This window comes from Lipophrys pholis, assembly GCF_963383615.2.
Source record: "Lipophrys pholis genome assembly, chromosome: 8".
NCBI lineage: Eukaryota > Metazoa > Chordata > Actinopteri > Blenniiformes > Blenniidae > Lipophrys > Lipophrys pholis.
Window position 1 is genome coordinate 21,845,414 of NC_137630.1, and position 19,392 is coordinate 21,864,805.

Below are 19,392 nucleotides of genomic sequence, written 5' to 3' on the forward strand. Positions count from 1 at the left end.
AAATCAATCCACAGCTGGACAGGTATGTCATATGCAAAATAAGCCACGCCCCCAGCCGGAATGGGAAAAAGAACATTCAGACAGACACAAACACACACACACACACACACACACACACACACACACACTTTACAACAATTTAAGTTTTAGTTAAATGACTCATTAGTGTGGTCAAGGAGGCCTCATGAACCAGTCTGGTGGCTCTATTCTGCAGTGTTCACAACGGTCGACATGAGGATTTGTAGGTGTTGGTTTCTTTACGGTTAGAACAATAGCACTGTAATATAAACCGCAGTACATTGTAATTATTGTGTTATATTTCACAGTTACAACAATAGTACTGTAATATAAGCCACAGTACATTGTAATTACTATGATTAATTGTACAATTACAGTACTGTTCCTTTTTTTTTTACAGTAACTTACTTGTCAATTGCTGCCAGTCAATTACTGTGGATTTCACAGTTGGTTTGTTACAGTGTAATGCTCCAGTTTATTTCTTAAAATTTCATGATTTATTGTACGAATGCTGTTTTTTTAGATCTATGAACACTCCTGCAGCACATTTCTTTTTGTCTATGTAGCTGTTGATTTCTTCTATAGATTCAATTAATGCCATTGAGGTGGATCTTTGTGATCTGAATTCATTTGGGGTTACTGACAACAATTTGTGTTTGTCAATACATTTGTCCAATCTGTGAGTGAAAAGCTTCTCTAGGATTTTGGAAAATTGTGGAAGTAGAGCTACGGGCCTATAGTTATTGAATCTTTGTCTGTCTCCAGATTTATAAAGTGGGATGACTTTCACAGTTTTCTTTTCTTTTGGGAATTTACCAGATTGGAATGACAGATTGCAGATGTATGTTAGAGACTGAGCAATTGCTTCAATAAACCTTTTGACTATTGTCATATCTATACATCACAGTCAAGCGACGTCTTGCTTTTACATTTATTTACAATATCTATTATTTCGCTCTCCTCCACTGCAGTGAGAAACATTGAGTTTGGATTCCCATTAATTAACGTTTTGTTCCACCCATCATCTGCTCCAGGATTATTGATTTTTTTTTCTGCCAGATTCAGTTCGACATTTACAAAATACTTGTTGAAGTCATTAACCACATCATTCATATTATCAATATCCTTTTCATTGTTAGTGAAATATTGAGGATAAGTAAGTAAGTGCTGCGTCCAATTATATTTTTTTCCTTTTCCATACTGAGTTCAGCTGTTATGTATTCAAATACATCCTTAATTGTTGTTGTCATTTTCTCGACCACTCGTCATTGTCATTTGATTTCATTCTCGACCATTATATTTCAGGTTTACACCCACATATATAACTACCCCTCCAACCACCTTCCCTTCTCTGTTTAAGTAGTTGGACTCATATCCCTGCAGTTGAAAGTCAGCTCCCTTCTCAGTGCTGATCCATGTTTCAGAGATGGCAATAATACTGAAGGGTTGTTTGAGCTGATCTAGATTCGATTTGATTTGGCTGAAGTTTGAATATAAGCTCCTACTATTGAAATGTGTAATAGAAAGTTTATAGCCCATTTGAATTGTCCTGTTGACTTAATTTTCAGAGTAATAGCGGCAGTTGTCAGTGATGTCGTAGTTGAAGTTATTGTCTGGGTGGACATCCTCTCAGAAGTCCCATTATTTATATTCAGTGTAATTTAATGTTTTTAATTCTTGCTGTTCACCTTTGTGGTAAATGGGGATTTATATGGTTAAGCAGTTAAAGGATCACCAAAGCCTGAGCTTTACCTTTCAAATTGCAAACAAAAATGAATCTCCAAACTACCCCAAAACATTCTAAATACAAGATTACAATACCTGAAAGAAACAAAAGATAATGGAAAAAGTAACTGCACTGTCATGTGATTTGGAGTACTGAGCTATAACTGAGAGAGGAAGCTCCCTCCCCTTGAACCTTACTATAAGGTCACAGTCCAGGAATTTCTACTCAATAGGACTCAGACGCAGCTGAAAGGAAGACCTAACAGGAGGGAGAAAAGAAAAGCAGGAACAGTGTCAATCATGGATTCACCTTCTCGACCAAAACTCTTTGATTTCCATGGAGTGTCGATGATCAATGCTTTTACCGACAACTGGGAGGCCATTCAAAACTTTAAAGCCAGACCAGACGACGTCCTTATTGCGACATATCCCAAAGCAGGTAAGTTTGACAACTTGATTAATATTTGCAGAGGCTGACAAACAGAGCTGACCTTTACTACACCATAACTCACTTCTTATGTATTGTTAACTTCACTTCTTATTTTGGTTGCATGCCTCTCTATGGAATATCTCAGTCTATCAATCCACTCAACATTTATTTGTAAAGCACTTTTCATACAATAAAATGCAGCACAAAGTGTTAAAAACAGAGACCCTCCCATCATCCCACACACCGCCCCTCTCCCACTCACATTCATTTCTGCAGAACATTTGAGATTCAATCCACTTAAGATTCCATGGGCGTGAAAAAAGTAAATCTTTGCTGAAGCCTCTCTCTCTCGCTCTCTCTCTCTCTCTCTCTCTCTCTCTCTCTCTCTCTCTCTCTCTCTCTCTCTCTCTCTCTCTCTCTCTCTCTCTCTCTCTCTCTCTCTCTCTCTCTCCCTCCCTCTCCAGGAACAACATGGATCTCCTACGTTCTCGAGTTATTGTACTTTGGCCAGATGTCTCCAGACCGTCAGAACACATTGCCCATCTATGAGAGAGTACCTTTCTTGGAGCTCACGTGCCCGGATATAGATTCAGGTTGACAATCACACATAATCCCATTTTTTATAAAGAGGGGAATTTATTAAAACATGAATGAAATAAAACCCTTGCTTAACAACACACTATCATTATCCTATACAGTCTAACAGAATCTGGGTATTTACTTTTCCATACAGGAACAGACCTGGCAGACAAGCTCCCCACCAGCCCCCGTCTCATCAAAACTCATCTGCCAGTCCAGTTTGTTCCAAAGTCCTTTTGGGAGCAAAACTGCAGGGTAAGGTAGCCTTTGTGATGCATCGTCTAACATCGGGGGGGGGGGGGGGGGGTCTCAAATATGATCTTCACTTGGATGAGTTTGCGCATGCACAGTGAGTTCCCCAATATGAAAATCCTTTACGTAAAAAGGCAGATCGCTACGCTGCCTTTGGACGTAACCGTGTTATGCTAAATGCTATACGTACGTTCACAGTGCATTCATGAATTGATACAGTGCTGCTACGCTCTCTAGCTAGTTTGCGGGTTAACAGGCAGGATGACAGCGCTAGAGATGATAAAGAGATTTTCACAATTTTCTTTTGAGGAAAAACGCCAGCTTTTAAAAGATGGGAGACCAACACCTGAGCTACCAGACCTTCAGCAAAGGAAAGGCCAACAGTGGTTTCAGCACCTCAGACAGCTCTGCCGTCCGAGTTGTTTTCATTTTCTCTGCGTTTCCAACATAAACAACGGATGCGCTGCAGTGTCATGAGATATATTTTGTTGGGAGAGTATGGAGACTGCTATTAAATAATTGTTTAAGTTTCTTTAATGGTGTTTTACGATCTTGATTTTGCTAGATTAACACTTGCCAGCCGAAACATATTGTAGCATCACAGAGATGATCGCTGCAATGCATTGTGGGAGTTGGGTTGGCGGAGTTTCACTGTCTTTATTATGGTTATATTAGGTTTGTTAGTGTTGGTAATGATTGTGTTGTGTTGCGTTTTTATTGCGAAGTTCGTGTAGTTACTTAGTTGATCTAGTTTAGTTTAGTTTGATATTTGGAAGTTGGCAAGCAGGAGTGAAGAGGGTTTTGTGTGTCATGTCATCCTGCCATGGTGTTTTTGTGTCACAATTAGAACCTTTGCTGGTTTCAGTTAGTAGTTTAAATTGATAACACTACATATCACTTATGGCTCGTTACTGGGTATCACTCAGGTAAATCTCTCAACCATGCATCAGTCCAAGGCTGTCATTACCCCAGGGCCTCTGAGTCCTCTGGTTGGCGAAAACAACCAGAGTTTCAATGTAAACACTCTTTCTGAAAAGATCAAACTTTTTATTTGTATTAGCCTTTATTTGGTATTAGTTTGAAACGGGATCACTCTCTTTGTGATATTGCACATTATGAATTCCTTCCTCAGCTTTTCTCAGGTCTTCAGTCAACCCAATCATTTCAACTCTTTTTCTTTTAATGCAAATAATTTGAATTAAACCTGAAACCCAGTCTGTAAAACTGCAGTTTATTTTTCCTTGTGCCAATGTAAGAGTAACATATATATATATATTTTTTTTTAATCTGCAGATGGTCTATGTTGCGCGCAATGCAAAGGACAACATGGTGTCTTATTTTCACTTTGATCGCATGAATTTTGCTCAACCAGAGCCTGGAGATTGGAACAGCTACCTTCAGAAGTTCTTGGCTGGAAAATGTATGTACATATTAAAGTTGATGTCATCATGTCAGTGTTACAGAAGTGAAGATATTTACCCCACATAACTAAGTACACATGCTGTCCTGTGGCTTTAGTGGTGTTTGGATCCTGGTACGACCACGTGAATGGCTGGTGGAAGAAGAAACAGACTTATTCAAATCTCCACTACATGTTCTATGAAGACCTTGCTGAGGTAATCTTATTGTTTTGTGGGTGTCTTCATGTTCAGAGCACCTTTCTGAAGCTTCCCTCAATTGGAAATGAAGATTCCTGATTGTTTCTTTCAGGATACTGGACGGGAAATTGACAAACTCTGCTCCTTTCTTGGCTTATCTCCTTCAGCTGAGGAGAAAGCCAGAGTTATGAGTGGTGTGAAGTTTGACAACATGAAAAACAATGCGATGACCAATTACTCTACAGATCCCACTATGGATTTCAAAATCTCTCCATTCATGAGAAAAGGTACAGTGAATGATTGTATTACAGCAAAAAAAAAAAAAGAAGTGAACTGAAGTGAAATCAGATCTTGACTGAGTCTCTGTGGTTCTGCAGGAAAAGTCGGTGACTGGAAGAATCACTTCACTGTGGCTCAGAATGAAGAGTTTGATGAAGACTACAAGAAGAAGATTGATCCTACTCTTCAGTTCCGCACTGAAATTTGAAAAGAACCATACATAATGCTTGCAAATGTCAAAATGGAGTTTGAATGGCTGGATGAGGCATTTTATTGTGAAGTTTCTTACCCTAACTGTGAATCTGAACTCTGAAAATCATATAACGCAAAATCAACCATCCAAATCCTCTGACTCTAAACTGATTTTCAATAGTCCTCTTGAATTCTTCAATGGAAGAGATTTAATAAAACGAATGGCAGACAAAATATCAAACCAAGAGAAATCAATGCTTGAACAATGTTTTATTAAATTTTATTTACAATTCAATTCCATTTTAAATAACTTGTGCAAAATACAACCCACATTTTTACAGAAAAAAAACCTACAATTCAACTTAAGCAAACAAAGGCGATTGAGCCTCGTTAAAAGTTATACAAGTTTAATGAAGGATTAAAAATTTTAGAGGAAGCATGTATAGTGTGAAAATCAACCTGAGTGGGACTAATGCTAAGATAACTGCTTTCCATTGGATCCACAGATGGAATTGAAGTAGATATTGCAGAATTATTTTCTGAAATCACGGCTTTGTCTGACAGACATCCATATTTTAACTTCTTTCCAGGTGCTGTAAAGCCAATTAATGCAATTTCAAATGATATCAGGAAGTGGTCTGACAACATAAGAAGGTTGTGAGGAAAAACGTTTAAGTGATCAATGTTTATACCGTCAGCCGAGAACACGATCAATCGTCATTGAAATAATAAGTGGGTTTATTCACCTCCTGCCAAAAGCCAAGTGTGTCTAACAATGAAATAAATGCAATGTTGAGACTATCATTGTCAACATCTTCATGAATGTTAAAGTCACCGACTAATGACTATCAGTAATATATTTAAAGAGAATTCATTTAAAATGATACACTGTGGAGGCTGTGAAAGATGAGACGGACGAAGGAGTCGAGTCCGCTTTCTTTATTGCCTCCAGCAACATGACAGCTCACCTATCAAACATTTTTCTCTCGTGCGTCACCGCACTTCTTCTTTTAACACCTCCCCGTCACCAACTCACCCCCTCACGTCACCGACACACCCACTCCTTTCTGTTTGAGAGAACCTCCCTCCAGGTGCTCACAACAACACTACATCAAGTTGGACTGGCTTGTGTAATTTCCAGTTGGAATGCATGAGGTTCAGAGAGATTATATATATCAGAGAGTTATACATGAATGATACACCACCTCCATCAGGCATCAGAACCAGAACTGCCTGGTACATTAGATCACATGAGAAATGAGGAGGAAGGACGGCCAGGCCATTCTGTGAGGAGTTTGCACGCTCTCCCTGTGTGTGCGTGAGTTTCCTCCCTCTACTCCGGTTTCCACACGCTTTGACCCTAAATTGCTCCTCAGTGTGAATATATGAGTGTGTGTGCTTGTCTGTGATGGAAATTAGCACCTGCCACCCGCCAAATGTCATGCGGACGTCCACATGACAATGCCGTTCCATGTAACCGCATCGTTTTTGGCCGATCATCCACACGGTGCAGCTCTTTAGGAGCCCGAAAGCAGGTTGTTTTGAAAACGAGCTCACACACGCTCTCCCATTCTGCCGCTGCTGCCCTCCAAGGTCATCTCCGCCCCCTCGGCATGACTTTAGTGACATTACAAGACTTGCAGGATTTACCTTTGCATTGGAGCCACAAATGTGCCTACGGGGGAACTTTACAACCATTAAAGAACATTTTAAGAACTCGCAGAAGAGATGTTTTGAAATAGCCTTGTGCAATGCTAGGAAATGTTTAATCAAGCGGTGACATGAAAGTCTGACTCTTATCTCTCCATAACTAGATGATTAATGGAGATGAACGGATGTGTCCTACTTGAAAAGATCGTGTACATCCTGAGAAAAAAATACAGCATCTTTCCTACGATTTGGCAACTTACTTGACCTACATCGACACTTTGCCAACACCTTTATCAGACTTATTGTAAAAAAAGATACCAAATTGATACACCACAAAATACCTGGCTAAGCTCAGGTTATTGACATTGCCTCTTACTTTATGTTCTATTTATCTATGTATTTATTTTTTGTTCTCTTATGTATGGAGATGGGGAGTATTTTTGTACATGTATCTTTTGTTAATTACAAAAATTTTAAATACAATATTCAAATAAATGACCAATGAACCTTTAAATTGTATCTTTTTAAAACTAAAATGTTTAACCAAGAGTATCTGTGTAGTCATTTGCTTTGGATGCTTTGTGTTTCATTATATGATGCTCAGAGCTCAAGATCACCAAGTTTACCCCATAATAAAAACATCTTAAATGTCTAAAACACCTCATCCAGCCAATCAAAAAGCATGTTGACATCTACACTCACTACGTATTTTTGTTTCTCAAAAAGGCTTTTAACTAATGGCCCCTTTTTACCTGTTGTAGGATTCTAGAATTGTTATTCATTAATTGACTTATCTTTGACATGTATGCATAATGGCAGCTTAAAAGTTTGATTTAATTCGAATTATTTTCCAATTTCAGTGCGGAACTGAAGAGTGGGATCCTTCATCTTCTTCTTGTAGTCTTTATCAAACTCTTCATTCTGAGCCACGGTGAAGTGATTCTTCCAGTCACCGACTTTTCCTGCAGAACCACAGAGACTCAGTCAGGACTGATTTCAGTTCAGTTGATCTTTTGCTCTAATACAATCATTCACTGTACCTTTTCTCATGAATGAGGAGATTTTGAAATCCATGTATGGATTTGTAGAGTAATTGGTCATCACGTTGTTTTTCATGTTGTCAAACTTCACTTCACTCATAACTCTGGCTTTCTCCTCAGCTGAAGGAGATAAGCCAAGAAAGGAGCAGAGTTTGTCAATTTCCCGTCCAGTATCCTGAAAGAAACAATCAGGAATCTTCATTTCCAATTGAGGGAAGCTTCACAAAGTGTGCTCTGAACATGAAGACATCCACAAAACAATAAGATTACCTCAGCAAGGTCTTCATAGAACATGTAGTGGAGATTTGAATAAGTCTGTTTCTTCTTCCACCAGCCATTCACGTGGTCGTACCAGGATCCAAACACCACTAAAGCCACAGGACAGCATGTGTAGGTAGTTAAGTGAGGCACATATTTTCTCCTTTTGATGACATCAACATTAATATGTACATACATTTCCCAGCCAAGAACTTCTGAAGGTAGCTGTTCCAATCTCCAGGTTCTGGTTGAACAAAAGTCATGCGCCCAAAGTGAAAATAAGACACCACGTTGTCCTTTGCATTGCGCGCAACATAGACCATCTGCAGATTTGAAATTTATTTTATTAAATTCCACTCAAGGAAATAAACTCAAACACATCCAACCAACCTGTAATTTTTCAAACTGGGGTGCAGGTTTCTTAAAATGTTTTATGGACACAGTGATTCTTTTTTAAATCATTTTCTGAGCTGACACTTCTCAACAAGGTATTATTTATTTGTTTGTTTGTTTGTGTTTGTTTGTGTTATCTTTTAATCAAGAAGAATCTCAGCCTCTGAGTTAATGATGTTGGTTCAAATTACAATGTGTTCTTATCCTGCATTACACAAACCACGCAGTACACGTTCTCAGCTGACTGCTTTATTCCTTCAATTCTCAATAGAATAAGTCAGTTATACAAAAACAAACATTACACTTTAAATAACCTGTAAACAATTCTACTACTTGCCATAACACAACACACGTGCAAACATTTGTATAAAGAGCAAACAACCCTTCAACCTAAACCAAACTTAACATTTGCTTATTTGAAATCGTTTTCTTTTCTGTTCGCACATTTACAAAATTCACACCCTAGGTGGCTAGAGGTAGACAACCCTGCGATCAAGAAAATTGCCAGAGATTATTCTGCTGTTCTATGGCTCATGCCCCTGTCACAAAGTCCATCAGATAAGCAGGCTTCTGCTTAGCTCTCTGAGGTCCAATGTCCTGCTGAGGCACTTCTTCAGGTGGTGCTTGTGATGCACCCGGCTGGATTTCCACTTCTTGATGCGATTCAGCAGGTTGAGTGTTCATTGGTTCTGTGTTCACTCTCTCTCCATCCTTACTTGGTGACACTTGTGCAGGCTGGACCTCCAGCTTCACAAAGGATGCGTGACGCATTATCCTCTTACCATCCTGTTCTAGAACGAGAGAAGGTCCTGATTTGGCAGTTAAACAGCAGTTCCGCTGGACTACGACATGTAACACAGTGAGGGGTGCTGCGGTAAGCCATCAAGAAAACATCAAGTTCAGCAAGCCAGTCTTTGCCTTCTGCATGAGCTGCTCGTATGGCTTCACAAAGCGTCCCGTTTTCTCTTTCAACTTCACCATTTGCTTGTGGCCAATATGGCGTGACCCGGCGAAACGAAACACCATTTTCTTGCAGATATGTTTCAAACTCTCTTGATGTCGTGAAGTGAAAGCTTTTCGCACTGCATGTTGAGCTACAAGGTAGATGTGTTCCTCTGTGTCCTCAAGGCCTACTGGTGGATTCACTGTGAGGCGTGACAGTGAATCAGCTGCATTCTGCGGCCCTGGCTTGTACACAACCTTAAACTTGTATGGCTGCAACCTCAGTGCCCATCCTTTCAACAATATCACTTAAAGTGGTTTTCTAGACCCAAATGAATAGACCCTTTTGTCTGCTGGTTTTAAGTTAATGTTATCCCTTGAGTAGATCTTTTTAAATGTAGGCCCATTCACAATATTACAGGAAGCACCCGACTCTATCAACATTTCCACTGGCTGCTCACTAACATGTACAGTCAGTGTTCCTTCCTTATCACCACTCACAGCTGAGAAGACATAGTCAGCATCATTGTCACTGTCTTCTGTAACTGTGGTTAACACTCTGCTCACTTTGTGCACATTCTTCGTCTTGGCGAAATGCTCCGGTTTTCCACATTTGTTACACTTTATGTCCCTTGTTGACAATGATGCGTTCTCTGCTCATGTGACCGGCACGTCCATAACGATAACATGTTACTCCTTTTTCATCACTTCAGGAACTATGTTGAGGTCAGGGTCTTGCCAGTTGTGTTTTTCCTCTCACTCTGCCTGGTTTCATTTCCACTGCATCAATTGTTAATTTCTCCATCTTTGCAGCTTGTTGATCTGCTGTCTCCGTTGCTCTGGCCATTTCTTGGAGCCCTGCCAACTTCAAATCCCTTTCACACAACAACCGTCTGCGCAGTGCATTTGAATTGCATTTGTCAATAACTTCCTCTCGTGTGAAATCATCTTTATTATCTCCAAACTCACAAGTGGACGCCAGCTTCTTTAATCTGCTTAGAAAACTGTCCATTGATTCTCCTTGTTCTTGCTCTGCTTGTCTAAACACATGTCTCTCGTAGAGAATGTTTGTCTGCGGTGCAAAATACTCATCTATTTTGTTCACTGTTGCATCATAATTGTCATCTTCGCCGGTATCATCCAGCATGAAGATGTCCTGGACTTCAGCACCTGCCAAGTGAAGTCACAAAGCTCTTTTCCGTGCAGCATCACTAACTCCCGAAGCAGCCAAATAGATTTTGAAACTATTTAACCACTTCTGCCAGCGCACACCAAGGCACATCAGAGGGAGATACGGGCGCCGTCATCTTCTTTTCTTCCTCCTCTTTTCGTCAGACTTAACTGCATGTTCCGTCTTGAATCCTCGTCGCCACTTGTAGTGTTCTTATCTCGCATTACACTAACCACGCAGTAAAAATGTTCTCAATTGACTGCTTTATTCCAGGTCCGCATGTTAACTCTCGCACACACGTCTTAATCCCCCCATGACCTGTACAAAACCAGAAATGACGTACACTACACTATGCCAGGACATAAACACCTTCTCCAGCTAAAGTCCCAAAAGGTGGTATTTCTTTTTATCTTTTATTCAGTGGGGGGGGGGCAAGCGTCCACAAAAAAGAAACAACGTTCCTGTTCCTATTTTTTTCTTGTCATTCAACCTTCAGTTAATCCCTGCACCGTGCTACATTTCAGTCATCCGTTTTCTTTACCACTATTGATCCGACATAGTAAAATGTAAAGGTTTTGATCTCTGACTGACTGTGTTTCTTGACCTTTAACCTTCAGTGAATTGAATCATATGCTTTGTCAACAGCTATTGATCCAAGGTTAGATGATGCAGTCATACAGACATCACAAAGGCTACCTTACCCTGCAGTTTTGCTCCCAAAAGGACTTCGGAACAAACTGGACAGGCAGATGAGTTTTGATGAGACGGGGGCTGGTGAGGAGCTTGTCTGCCAGGCCTGTTCCTGTGTATCCAAAAGGATAATGATAAAAAAAACAACAGAAAACATTAAATTGAAATGTGTTATCAGATAACTTGTTGAACCTATTCATAAACTTCATTGTTTGCAGAAAACTTTTGTAAATATGTTTAAATGTTAACCTGAATCCAATTTCTGGTAGGTGGCCTCCAAGAAAGGTATTCTTTCATATATGGGCAAGGTGTTCACACGCTCTGGAGACATCTGACCAAAGTACAATAACTCAAGAATGTAGTCGGCCCATGTTGTTCCTAGAGAGATAAACAGGCTTCATATCAAACATTTACTTTTACCACCACCATCAAACATTACCTGGAATGAATCTCATATGTTCCATGTGGTAAACCGACAGAGCAAGTCAATCAGTGTTGCAAAGGAAACATAAGAAATGGAAATTACATTTTTTGTCCATCTGCCACTTTATAGAGCACCTTTCCCAGATAAAGATGACAAAGTGCTTTACAGCAATCAAAGCAGTATCATAAAAACAGAATTAAGTTCAATAAAAATACAGAGCAATAGATACATACAAGATAAAACAATAGTAGAAATGAGCAGTTACAGGCAAAAGGCCAGTCTGAATTAAAATGTTTTTCAATGCCTTATTAAGGTATCACAGGAGTCGACAATAAGACAAGGTGTTTGACCATGCAAAGCTTTAAAAGATAGCACACAAAGTAAGCCGCACTTGGTTGTGGGTTGTGGATGCTATTTCCATCCCTGCTCTGCACAAAGAGTTTGTCAGCATCAGGGATTATTTATTCATTTTCACAAACTTACCTGCTTTGGGATACGTCGCAATAAGAATGTCATCTGGTCTGGCTTGAAAGTTTTGAATGGCCTCCCAGTTGTCTGTAAAACGGCTGATCATTGACACTCCATGGAAGTCAAAGAGTTTTGGTCGAGAAGGTGAATCCATGATTTACACTATTCCTGCTTTGTTTTTCTCCCTCTTGTTATGTCTTCCTTTTAAGCGTGTCTGATTCCTACTGAGTGGAAAGTCCTACCCTGTGACGAAATAGAAAGGCTCGAGGGGAGGGAGCTTTTTCTCTCTTGTTACAGCTCAGCATCCCAAATCACATGACTGCGGTAACTTGTTTCATTAACTTTCTTTCTCTCATTCCAATCTAGTGTTTGGGGTGTTTGGGAGAAGTTGGGAGATACATTTTTGCTTGCAATTTCAAAGGTAAAGCTCAGCTTGTGATGGTCCTTCAACTGGTTAACCATATAGTTACGTCTTCTTTTTAGCTGCGTCAGAATTGCTACTGAGTGGAAAATCCTGCCCTGTAACAGGGAGGGAGGCTCGAGGGGAGGGAGCTTTTTCTCTCTGTTATAGCTTTGTTCTCCAAATCACTTGACTGGACAGTTACTTGTTTCCTTATGTTTTGTTTTCCTCAGATATTATATTCTTGTGTTTGGGCTGTTTAGGGGTATCTTGGAGATCCATTTTTGTTTGCAATTGCAAATGTAAAGCTCAGACGTGGATGGTCCTTCATCTGGTTAACCATATAGCTCAGTTACGTAAAGATTTAGTGAAGGCCTCAAGTCTAGAAACCTCAATGAATGATTCTTTTTCTGTCAACCAAACTGGTTTCATCAGGAGACAGCATTTTTTCACTAATATCCATCGGATATTACCGTAATTATAATTACCTTTCCTGCACCCGGTGAGATGCCCAAGGTAGTTGCCTCATTGGATGCAGAGAAGGACAGGGTGGAGTGGCAATATTTGTTTACGTCAGTGGTGGAGTGGTCCTTGGAGAAGTAGGTAAACTCCCTTTTTTTTTTTTAGTAGTTCAGAAAAATACCCGGTCCTCCATTCACCAAGGCCAGCTTTCAGGTGCGCCCCATCTGGATCACTTTTTATATCCATCTCAGTCCATAGTGTATCCGTCTGTTGAAGAGACTCAGGATACAAAATAAACTTGAGTAAAAGTGTATACTGTCCTATCAACAATCCAGCTCTACAAAGAAAAGGTAATATTTTACCTTTCCGAATGTCCCGAAGTGGCTTTGAGTCTTTCAGCATTAATATTTCCAGCGATATGCAAAAACTATATGAGAAAAATTTCTCACCTTCATACGAGAAATGAAACAAGACATTAAAAAAAGAAGAACACTTGACTTTTCATTGGCAGGTAAAATTGAATGCAACCCCCCATATTCTTTATTTGTTCCATTGCATACCCCTTTACCTCCCCAAATGTTCCATCCATCTTCTTTCCCGCTTATCCAGTTCAGGGTCGCGGGGTGCTGGAGCCGATCCCAGCCTACTGTGGGTGAGGGCAGGATACACCTTGGACAGGTTGCCAGTCTGTCCCAGGGCAAACACATATAGACAGGCAACCACTCACATTCACACCGAGGGGCAATTTAGCATCACTAATTGACCACACATGCATGTTTTTGGACTGTGGGAGGAAACCGGAGCACACAGAGGAAACCAACTCTCACACGGGGAGAACATGCAAACTCCACACAGAAAGGCCCACAATCTTCTCACTGTGAGGTGAGAGCGCTAATCACTGCGCCACCGTGTGGCTCCCCAAATGTTTTTTTAAAGCTATTGGTAAGGCTATAATTTCATTTTTATGGAATGGTAAGAACTCTAGGTTGCAAACTGAGCTACTGCAGAGACCAAAAGTACAAGGTAGCTTAGCCCTCCCAAACCTCTGTCATCATACTGGGCCATACCCATATACTGGGCTGCCAATATTCAAAAAATACTATATTGGCTTCATGTGTCAGACATAGTCTGGTGCCATCTAGAGGCAGCATCATGCACTTCGCCATCTCTTGCAGCACTGGTCACTTCCAGTTTTATTCAGATCTCCCAATTCACCAATAATCCAGTTGTTTTTAATACCCTCAAAATATGGGACCAATTTAGAAGAAATTGTGAGTTCAATCATTATCTCGTGATACGTGCTTTATCTAATAATCATCTGTTTTTTCCGACTAAACAAGACTCCATATTTATAAAGTGACAAGAACTGGACCCTTGTCATTTCAAAGAGCCGTACATAAATTAAGTATTTATTGATATTATTATGTTATTATTTCATTTCTTCCAAATCCTACACTTTTTTCAGCACCAGCGACCCAAGTTTCCTCACATATCATTAACCCCTGATCTAGATAATGCACTACAAATCCCTCTTGATTCAAAAGGTTTGATTAAATGGGTGGCATAGCTCGGTTGTCTCCAATCGGAAGGTTGCAGGTTCGATTCCCATCTCTGCCATGTCTGCCTGCCTTCATGCTGAAGTGTCCTTGGGCAAGACACTGAACCCCAAAACTGCCCCCATTGGAGTGACCGCGCCTTGCACGGCTGCAGCCTCCAATGGTGTGTGAATGGGTGAATGTGATGAGCTGTGTAAAGCGCTTTGGGGCTGTTGTCAGCTAAAAAGTGCGATATAAGTTGGTCCATTTTACCATTTAAACAGCTTCCATTGCAAAGATTAAGGCAGACTGGGAGAGTGAGTTGGAGATAGACTTATATATGGGAAACTCTGCCCTGCAAAGAATAAATGATTCAAGCACAAAACTTAAACATCATCCAATTCAAAGTTCTACATCGAGTCTACTTCTCCAGAGCAAAACTGGGTAAAATATACCCACAACTGAATGCCAACTGTGACAGATGCCTGCTAATCTATCACCTGCTCTGGTAACTTATTGGACCCGTTATCATACTTTTTCTTTCAATGGCCACTCCAGGGCTCCAGACTGAAGCAAGAAGGAAGTAAAAAAACAACAATAGAGCGACAAGGACACCATCCAGACAACCGGCGGTTAATTGAAGAATTTGGGCCCAACGTGTCATCACTGGTCAAATCAAGCAGTCAGAGAAAAATTACAGAGCCCGCCAAAGCTTTTGCAAACTCACACACCGTATTCAACATTCCTTTTTGTGACTTCCGATTGATGTAATTGGGTGTCATTACCACCAGCATGGATAACGATCTTATGGTATTTCCAATCGGTTTTCGCCAGCAATTTCAAATAAGACACAATGTCACCCACTCTGGCCCCTGGCATACACTGATGGAATGCACGGCGGACTTTAAAGACGATGAGCAGGTTTCCAGGCCTCCTGAGTTTCCCTTGAATGTTAATCATTTGCTGTTGGTGCCACAGTTCATGGAAGAGACCTGTTTTTGTTTTGTTTTTCCACTGTTTGAGTGGAATTCTCAGGTGAGGGACGAGCCATGTTGATACAATGTTTCCAAATGAAGGAAAATAAAGAACAAGATCTAAGATATAATTATCTTCAAAATAAGATCTCAAACCAGGACAAGTCAACACATGAACCATGTCTGGGGGAAAAAGAGATGGGGAAAAGCATAACAAGACCACTGCATCTTTGAATATAGTTTTGTTTTTAACTTCCATTTTTAATCAAGAGTAGTAATCAATCAGTCAACAGTCATTGGCTTGGTGGGTGGATGATTGGGTTTCTGTGTTTTTAATCTTAATTGTAAACCTGTAAAGCACTTTGTGCTGCATTTTGTTGTACTAAAGGGGCTATATAAAGACAGTTTGATTTGCTGTGATTTGATTTCCAATTTCCGTGCGGAACTGAGGAGCGGAATCCTTCATCTTTTTCTTGAAGTCTTTATCAAACTCTTCATTCTGAGCCACGGTGAAGTGATTCTTCCAGTCACCGACTTTTCCTGCAGAACCACAGAGATTCAGTCAGGACTGATTTCAGTTCAGTTGATCTTTTGCTCTAATATAATCAAAGTACCTTTTCTCATGAATGAGGAGATTTTGAAATCCATGTATGGATTTGTAGAGTAATTGGTCATCACGTTGTTTTTCATGTTGTCAAACTTCACTTCACTCATAACTCTGGCTTTCTCCTCAGCTGAAGGAGATAAGCCAAGAAAGGAGCAGAGTTTGTCAATTTCCCGTCCAGTATCCTGAAAGAAACAATCAGGAATCTTCATTTCCACTTCAGGGAAGCTTCAGAAAGTGTGCTCTGAACATGAAGACACCCGCAAAACAATAAGATTACCTCAGCAAGGTCTTCATAGAACATGTAGTGGAGATTTGAATAAGTCTGTTTCTTCTTCCACCAGCCATTCACGTGGTCGTACCAGGATCCAAACGCCACTAAAGCCACAGGACAGCATGTGTAGGTAGTTGTGTGGGGTAAATATCTTCACTTTTGTAACACTGACATGATGACATCAACATTAATATGTACATACATTTTCCAGCCAAGAACTTCTGAAGGTAGCTGTTCCAATCTCCAGGCTCTGGTTGAGCAAAAGTCATGCGCTCAAAGTGAAAATAAGACACCACGTTGTCCTTTGCATTGCGCGCAACATAAACCATCTGCAGATTTGAAAAAATAAAATAAAATACATAAATCTAAGTTTAGTCTGAAGCAGGGAGTCAAAATGAAGAAAATAAACTCAAACACTTCCAACCAACCTGTAGTTTTTCAGACTAGATTGCAGATTTAATTAAAGTGTTTTATGGAAAAAAAACAAGTGTTTGTTTGTTTGTTGCAGTTGCTCCGCATATGAAGTTATTTTTTTCTCTTAACTCTTCCCTTAACTGCCAAATCGGGAGAGGTAAATCGGAAGCTAACTTCAGCGTTGTTTCAAACGAAACTGCCCAAATTATTCTTGCTGATAACGATCCCATCTCTACATGCAAAATAATCACAAAAATGTCACTGACGTTCCAAGATGAAAATGAAACTTTATTAACTCAGATCTCTTCCTTGTATGGTGGCTGTGTGCATCAGAAGTCGTTAGACTGGATACTGTATGAGTTCATAGTAAATGATCATGTGCTCACAAGTTATTTAAACAACTTGTTCTGATAAGTTAAATGGAGGGATTCTGCACTTCCCCCCGAGCCAAGCCAAATGTGAGTAGTGCTGATCACCATCCCTCCCTTTTAATATGTTTCTCGATCCTTGACACGCAACATTAGCCCAACCTTGTGACTTGGTGTAATCTAAGGTGCTGTGTGGTGCATTGGGTGTGTGGATGGGGAAGTCGGGGTCCCAGCTAGAGCCTGCCCCACCAGAATACCTTCCCAGCCCACCCAAATCTTTCACCCCAGAGTTGTGATAGTTTGTAGTATGTTAGAAATAGGCCATTTTTTCATTTACCCCAGATGGGGGGCATTAAAATTGAATATGAAATATGCCTGTGGGGTGATTGTGATGAGATGCAGGAGGCAATGCCAGTGTGGGTCCAGCCCGCAACAAGACAACCCCCCAGCAAGGTGCGCAACCCGAGTGCTATTGATCGGACAATAGATGATACAGACATCACAAAGGCTACCTTACCCTGCAGTTTTGCTCCCAAAAGGACTTTGGAACAAACTGGACTGGCAGATGAGTTTTGATGAGACGGGGGCTGGTGGGGAGCTTGTCTGCCAGGCCTGTTCCTGTGTATTCTAAAGGATAATGATTAAAAATAAAATCTAATTAAAAGATGTTATTAGGCAAGGGTTTGGACTTATTCATGGTTTTTCATTGTTGAAAAATGTGGTAATTTTGTTTGATTGTCAACCTAAATCCATATTTTGGTAGGTGGCCTCCAAGAAGGGTACTCTCTCATGGATGGGCAAGGTGTTCAGACGCTCTGGAGACATCTGACCAAAGTACAATAAATCAAGAACGTAGGAGACCCATGTTGTTCCTAAAGAGAGAGAGGGGCTTCAGCAAACATTTACTATTTCCAACACCGTGAAACATTAACTGGAATGAGTCCCATATGTTCCATGTGGTTAACCGACAGACATGCAACTGAAGTAAGAAATGAAGACAGCAATGACAACAATAATAAGACACAGTAAGAAGTGAATTAGTGTTGCAAAGGTCACCTCTGCAAATGTAGTTTGTGAGTATCAGAAATTATCTATAACGTTTCACAAACGTACCTGCTTTGGGATATGTCCCAATCAGGATGTCGTCTGGTCTGGCTTGAAAGTTTTGAATGGCCTCCCAGTTGTCTGTAAAAATATTGATCATTGACACTCCATGGAAGTCAAAGAGTTTTGGTCGAGAAGCTGAATCCATCATTTACACTATTCCTGCTTTGTTTAGCTCTCTCTTGGTATGTCTTCCTTTCAGGTGCGTCTGATTCCTACTGAGTGGAAAGTCCTGCCCTGTAAGTATAGAGGGAGGCTTAAGGGGAGGGACCTTCCTCTTGTGAGGATTCGATGGGTCCGGTGTTCCTTCCTCCCCCTGGACAGCAAAGCAGGCGCAGCCTTGCGAGAGGACAACTCGTTTCCCCTGTGGCTCATCAGTGGCTCCGCCCTTAAGAGCCTGGAGATGCCAGTTGGTCATCATCATTGGTATATCTTTTGAGACCGATATAAACAAATTGGCTATTACTTCCTGTTAAACAAGTGCCCTGAAGTTATATGATGCATATCAGATCATGTTTTTGTTAATAATTGAGAATAATATAATAATAATAATTTATAATTATTCATCATCATTGATAGCCAAACTGGCCAATGTGCAACCAATGTTCCCAACATTATATCATAAAAGTAAATGATGCTCCACATGTCAAGTCTTTTTTCCCCCCTTAACTATCCCCCTAATCGGAAGCTATCTTGACCATCATTAAAAGTATGGCATTTAAGTAGAAGCATGCAATGGGAATATATTTTTATTTCTCATGAGTGGCCCTAATTATCCTCTTTAGTACTGAGTTATAGAGGATAAGAAGTCATTTAGAGTTCAGGAGACTGAAATATTTGTGAATAATTTGGTTTGTATATTTATATATGTTTGATATGAGGTTTCCAGAAATGTCTGTCATCAGTTATTACTTGCTGAAATGTAGCTACTTTCATACACCCTTTTCAAGTTCAGCCCCTCTACTTGTATCTGAATATCTTCATTTTCATTGCCATTTCCAAATGTCAAAATTTTTGTTTTATTTAGGTTTTGTGATGATTCGTCTTTCAAACCATTTTTATAACTGACTAATTTCAGAGGTGAGTGTGGACAGACGTTGCTGGAAAATTTCCCCAGAAACCAGAGCATTTGGAAATCAACACTTGAA

The 19,392-nt window shown here is 40.2% G+C and overlaps 3 protein-coding genes across 3 annotated transcripts; 1 reads left to right on the forward strand and 2 right to left on the reverse strand.

The window, feature by feature from the left end:
* Positions 1-1,958: 1,958 nt before the first annotated feature.
* Positions 1,959-5,873, forward strand: LOC308113868 (cytosolic sulfotransferase 3-like). The gene is made up of 7 exons (XM_080470396.1): positions 1,959-2,182; positions 2,638-2,766; positions 2,907-3,007; positions 4,298-4,424; positions 4,523-4,620; positions 4,715-4,889; positions 4,980-5,873. The coding sequence occupies exons 1-7, from the start codon at positions 2,044-2,046 to the stop codon at positions 5,087-5,089; spliced, it is 879 nt and encodes a 292-aa protein (XP_080326522.1). The 5' UTR covers positions 1,959-2,043; the 3' UTR covers positions 5,090-5,873.
* A 126-nt stretch (positions 5,874-5,999) lies between these two features.
* LOC308113700 (cytosolic sulfotransferase 1-like) lies at positions 6,000-12,341 on the reverse strand. The gene is made up of 7 exons (XM_080470133.1): positions 12,125-12,341; positions 11,467-11,595; positions 11,229-11,329; positions 8,218-8,344; positions 8,034-8,131; positions 7,764-7,938; positions 6,000-7,685 (listed from the first exon to the last, which is right to left on the reverse strand). Exons 1-7 carry the CDS (start codon positions 12,261-12,263, stop codon positions 7,567-7,569), a joined length of 888 nt encoding a protein of 295 aa, XP_080326259.1. The 5' UTR covers positions 12,264-12,341; the 3' UTR covers positions 6,000-7,566.
* A 3,530-nt stretch (positions 12,342-15,871) lies between these two features.
* Positions 15,872-18,392, reverse strand: LOC308113659 (cytosolic sulfotransferase 3-like; the record flags this gene model as incomplete). The annotated part of the gene is made up of 7 exons (XM_080470053.1): positions 15,872-16,020; positions 16,095-16,269; positions 16,365-16,462; positions 16,561-16,687; positions 17,658-17,767; positions 17,884-18,012; positions 18,254-18,392. The coding sequence occupies 7 exons, from the start codon at positions 18,390-18,392 to the stop codon at positions 15,872-15,874; spliced, it is 927 nt and encodes a 308-aa protein (XP_080326179.1).
* Positions 18,393-19,392: the final 1,000 nt, after the last annotated feature.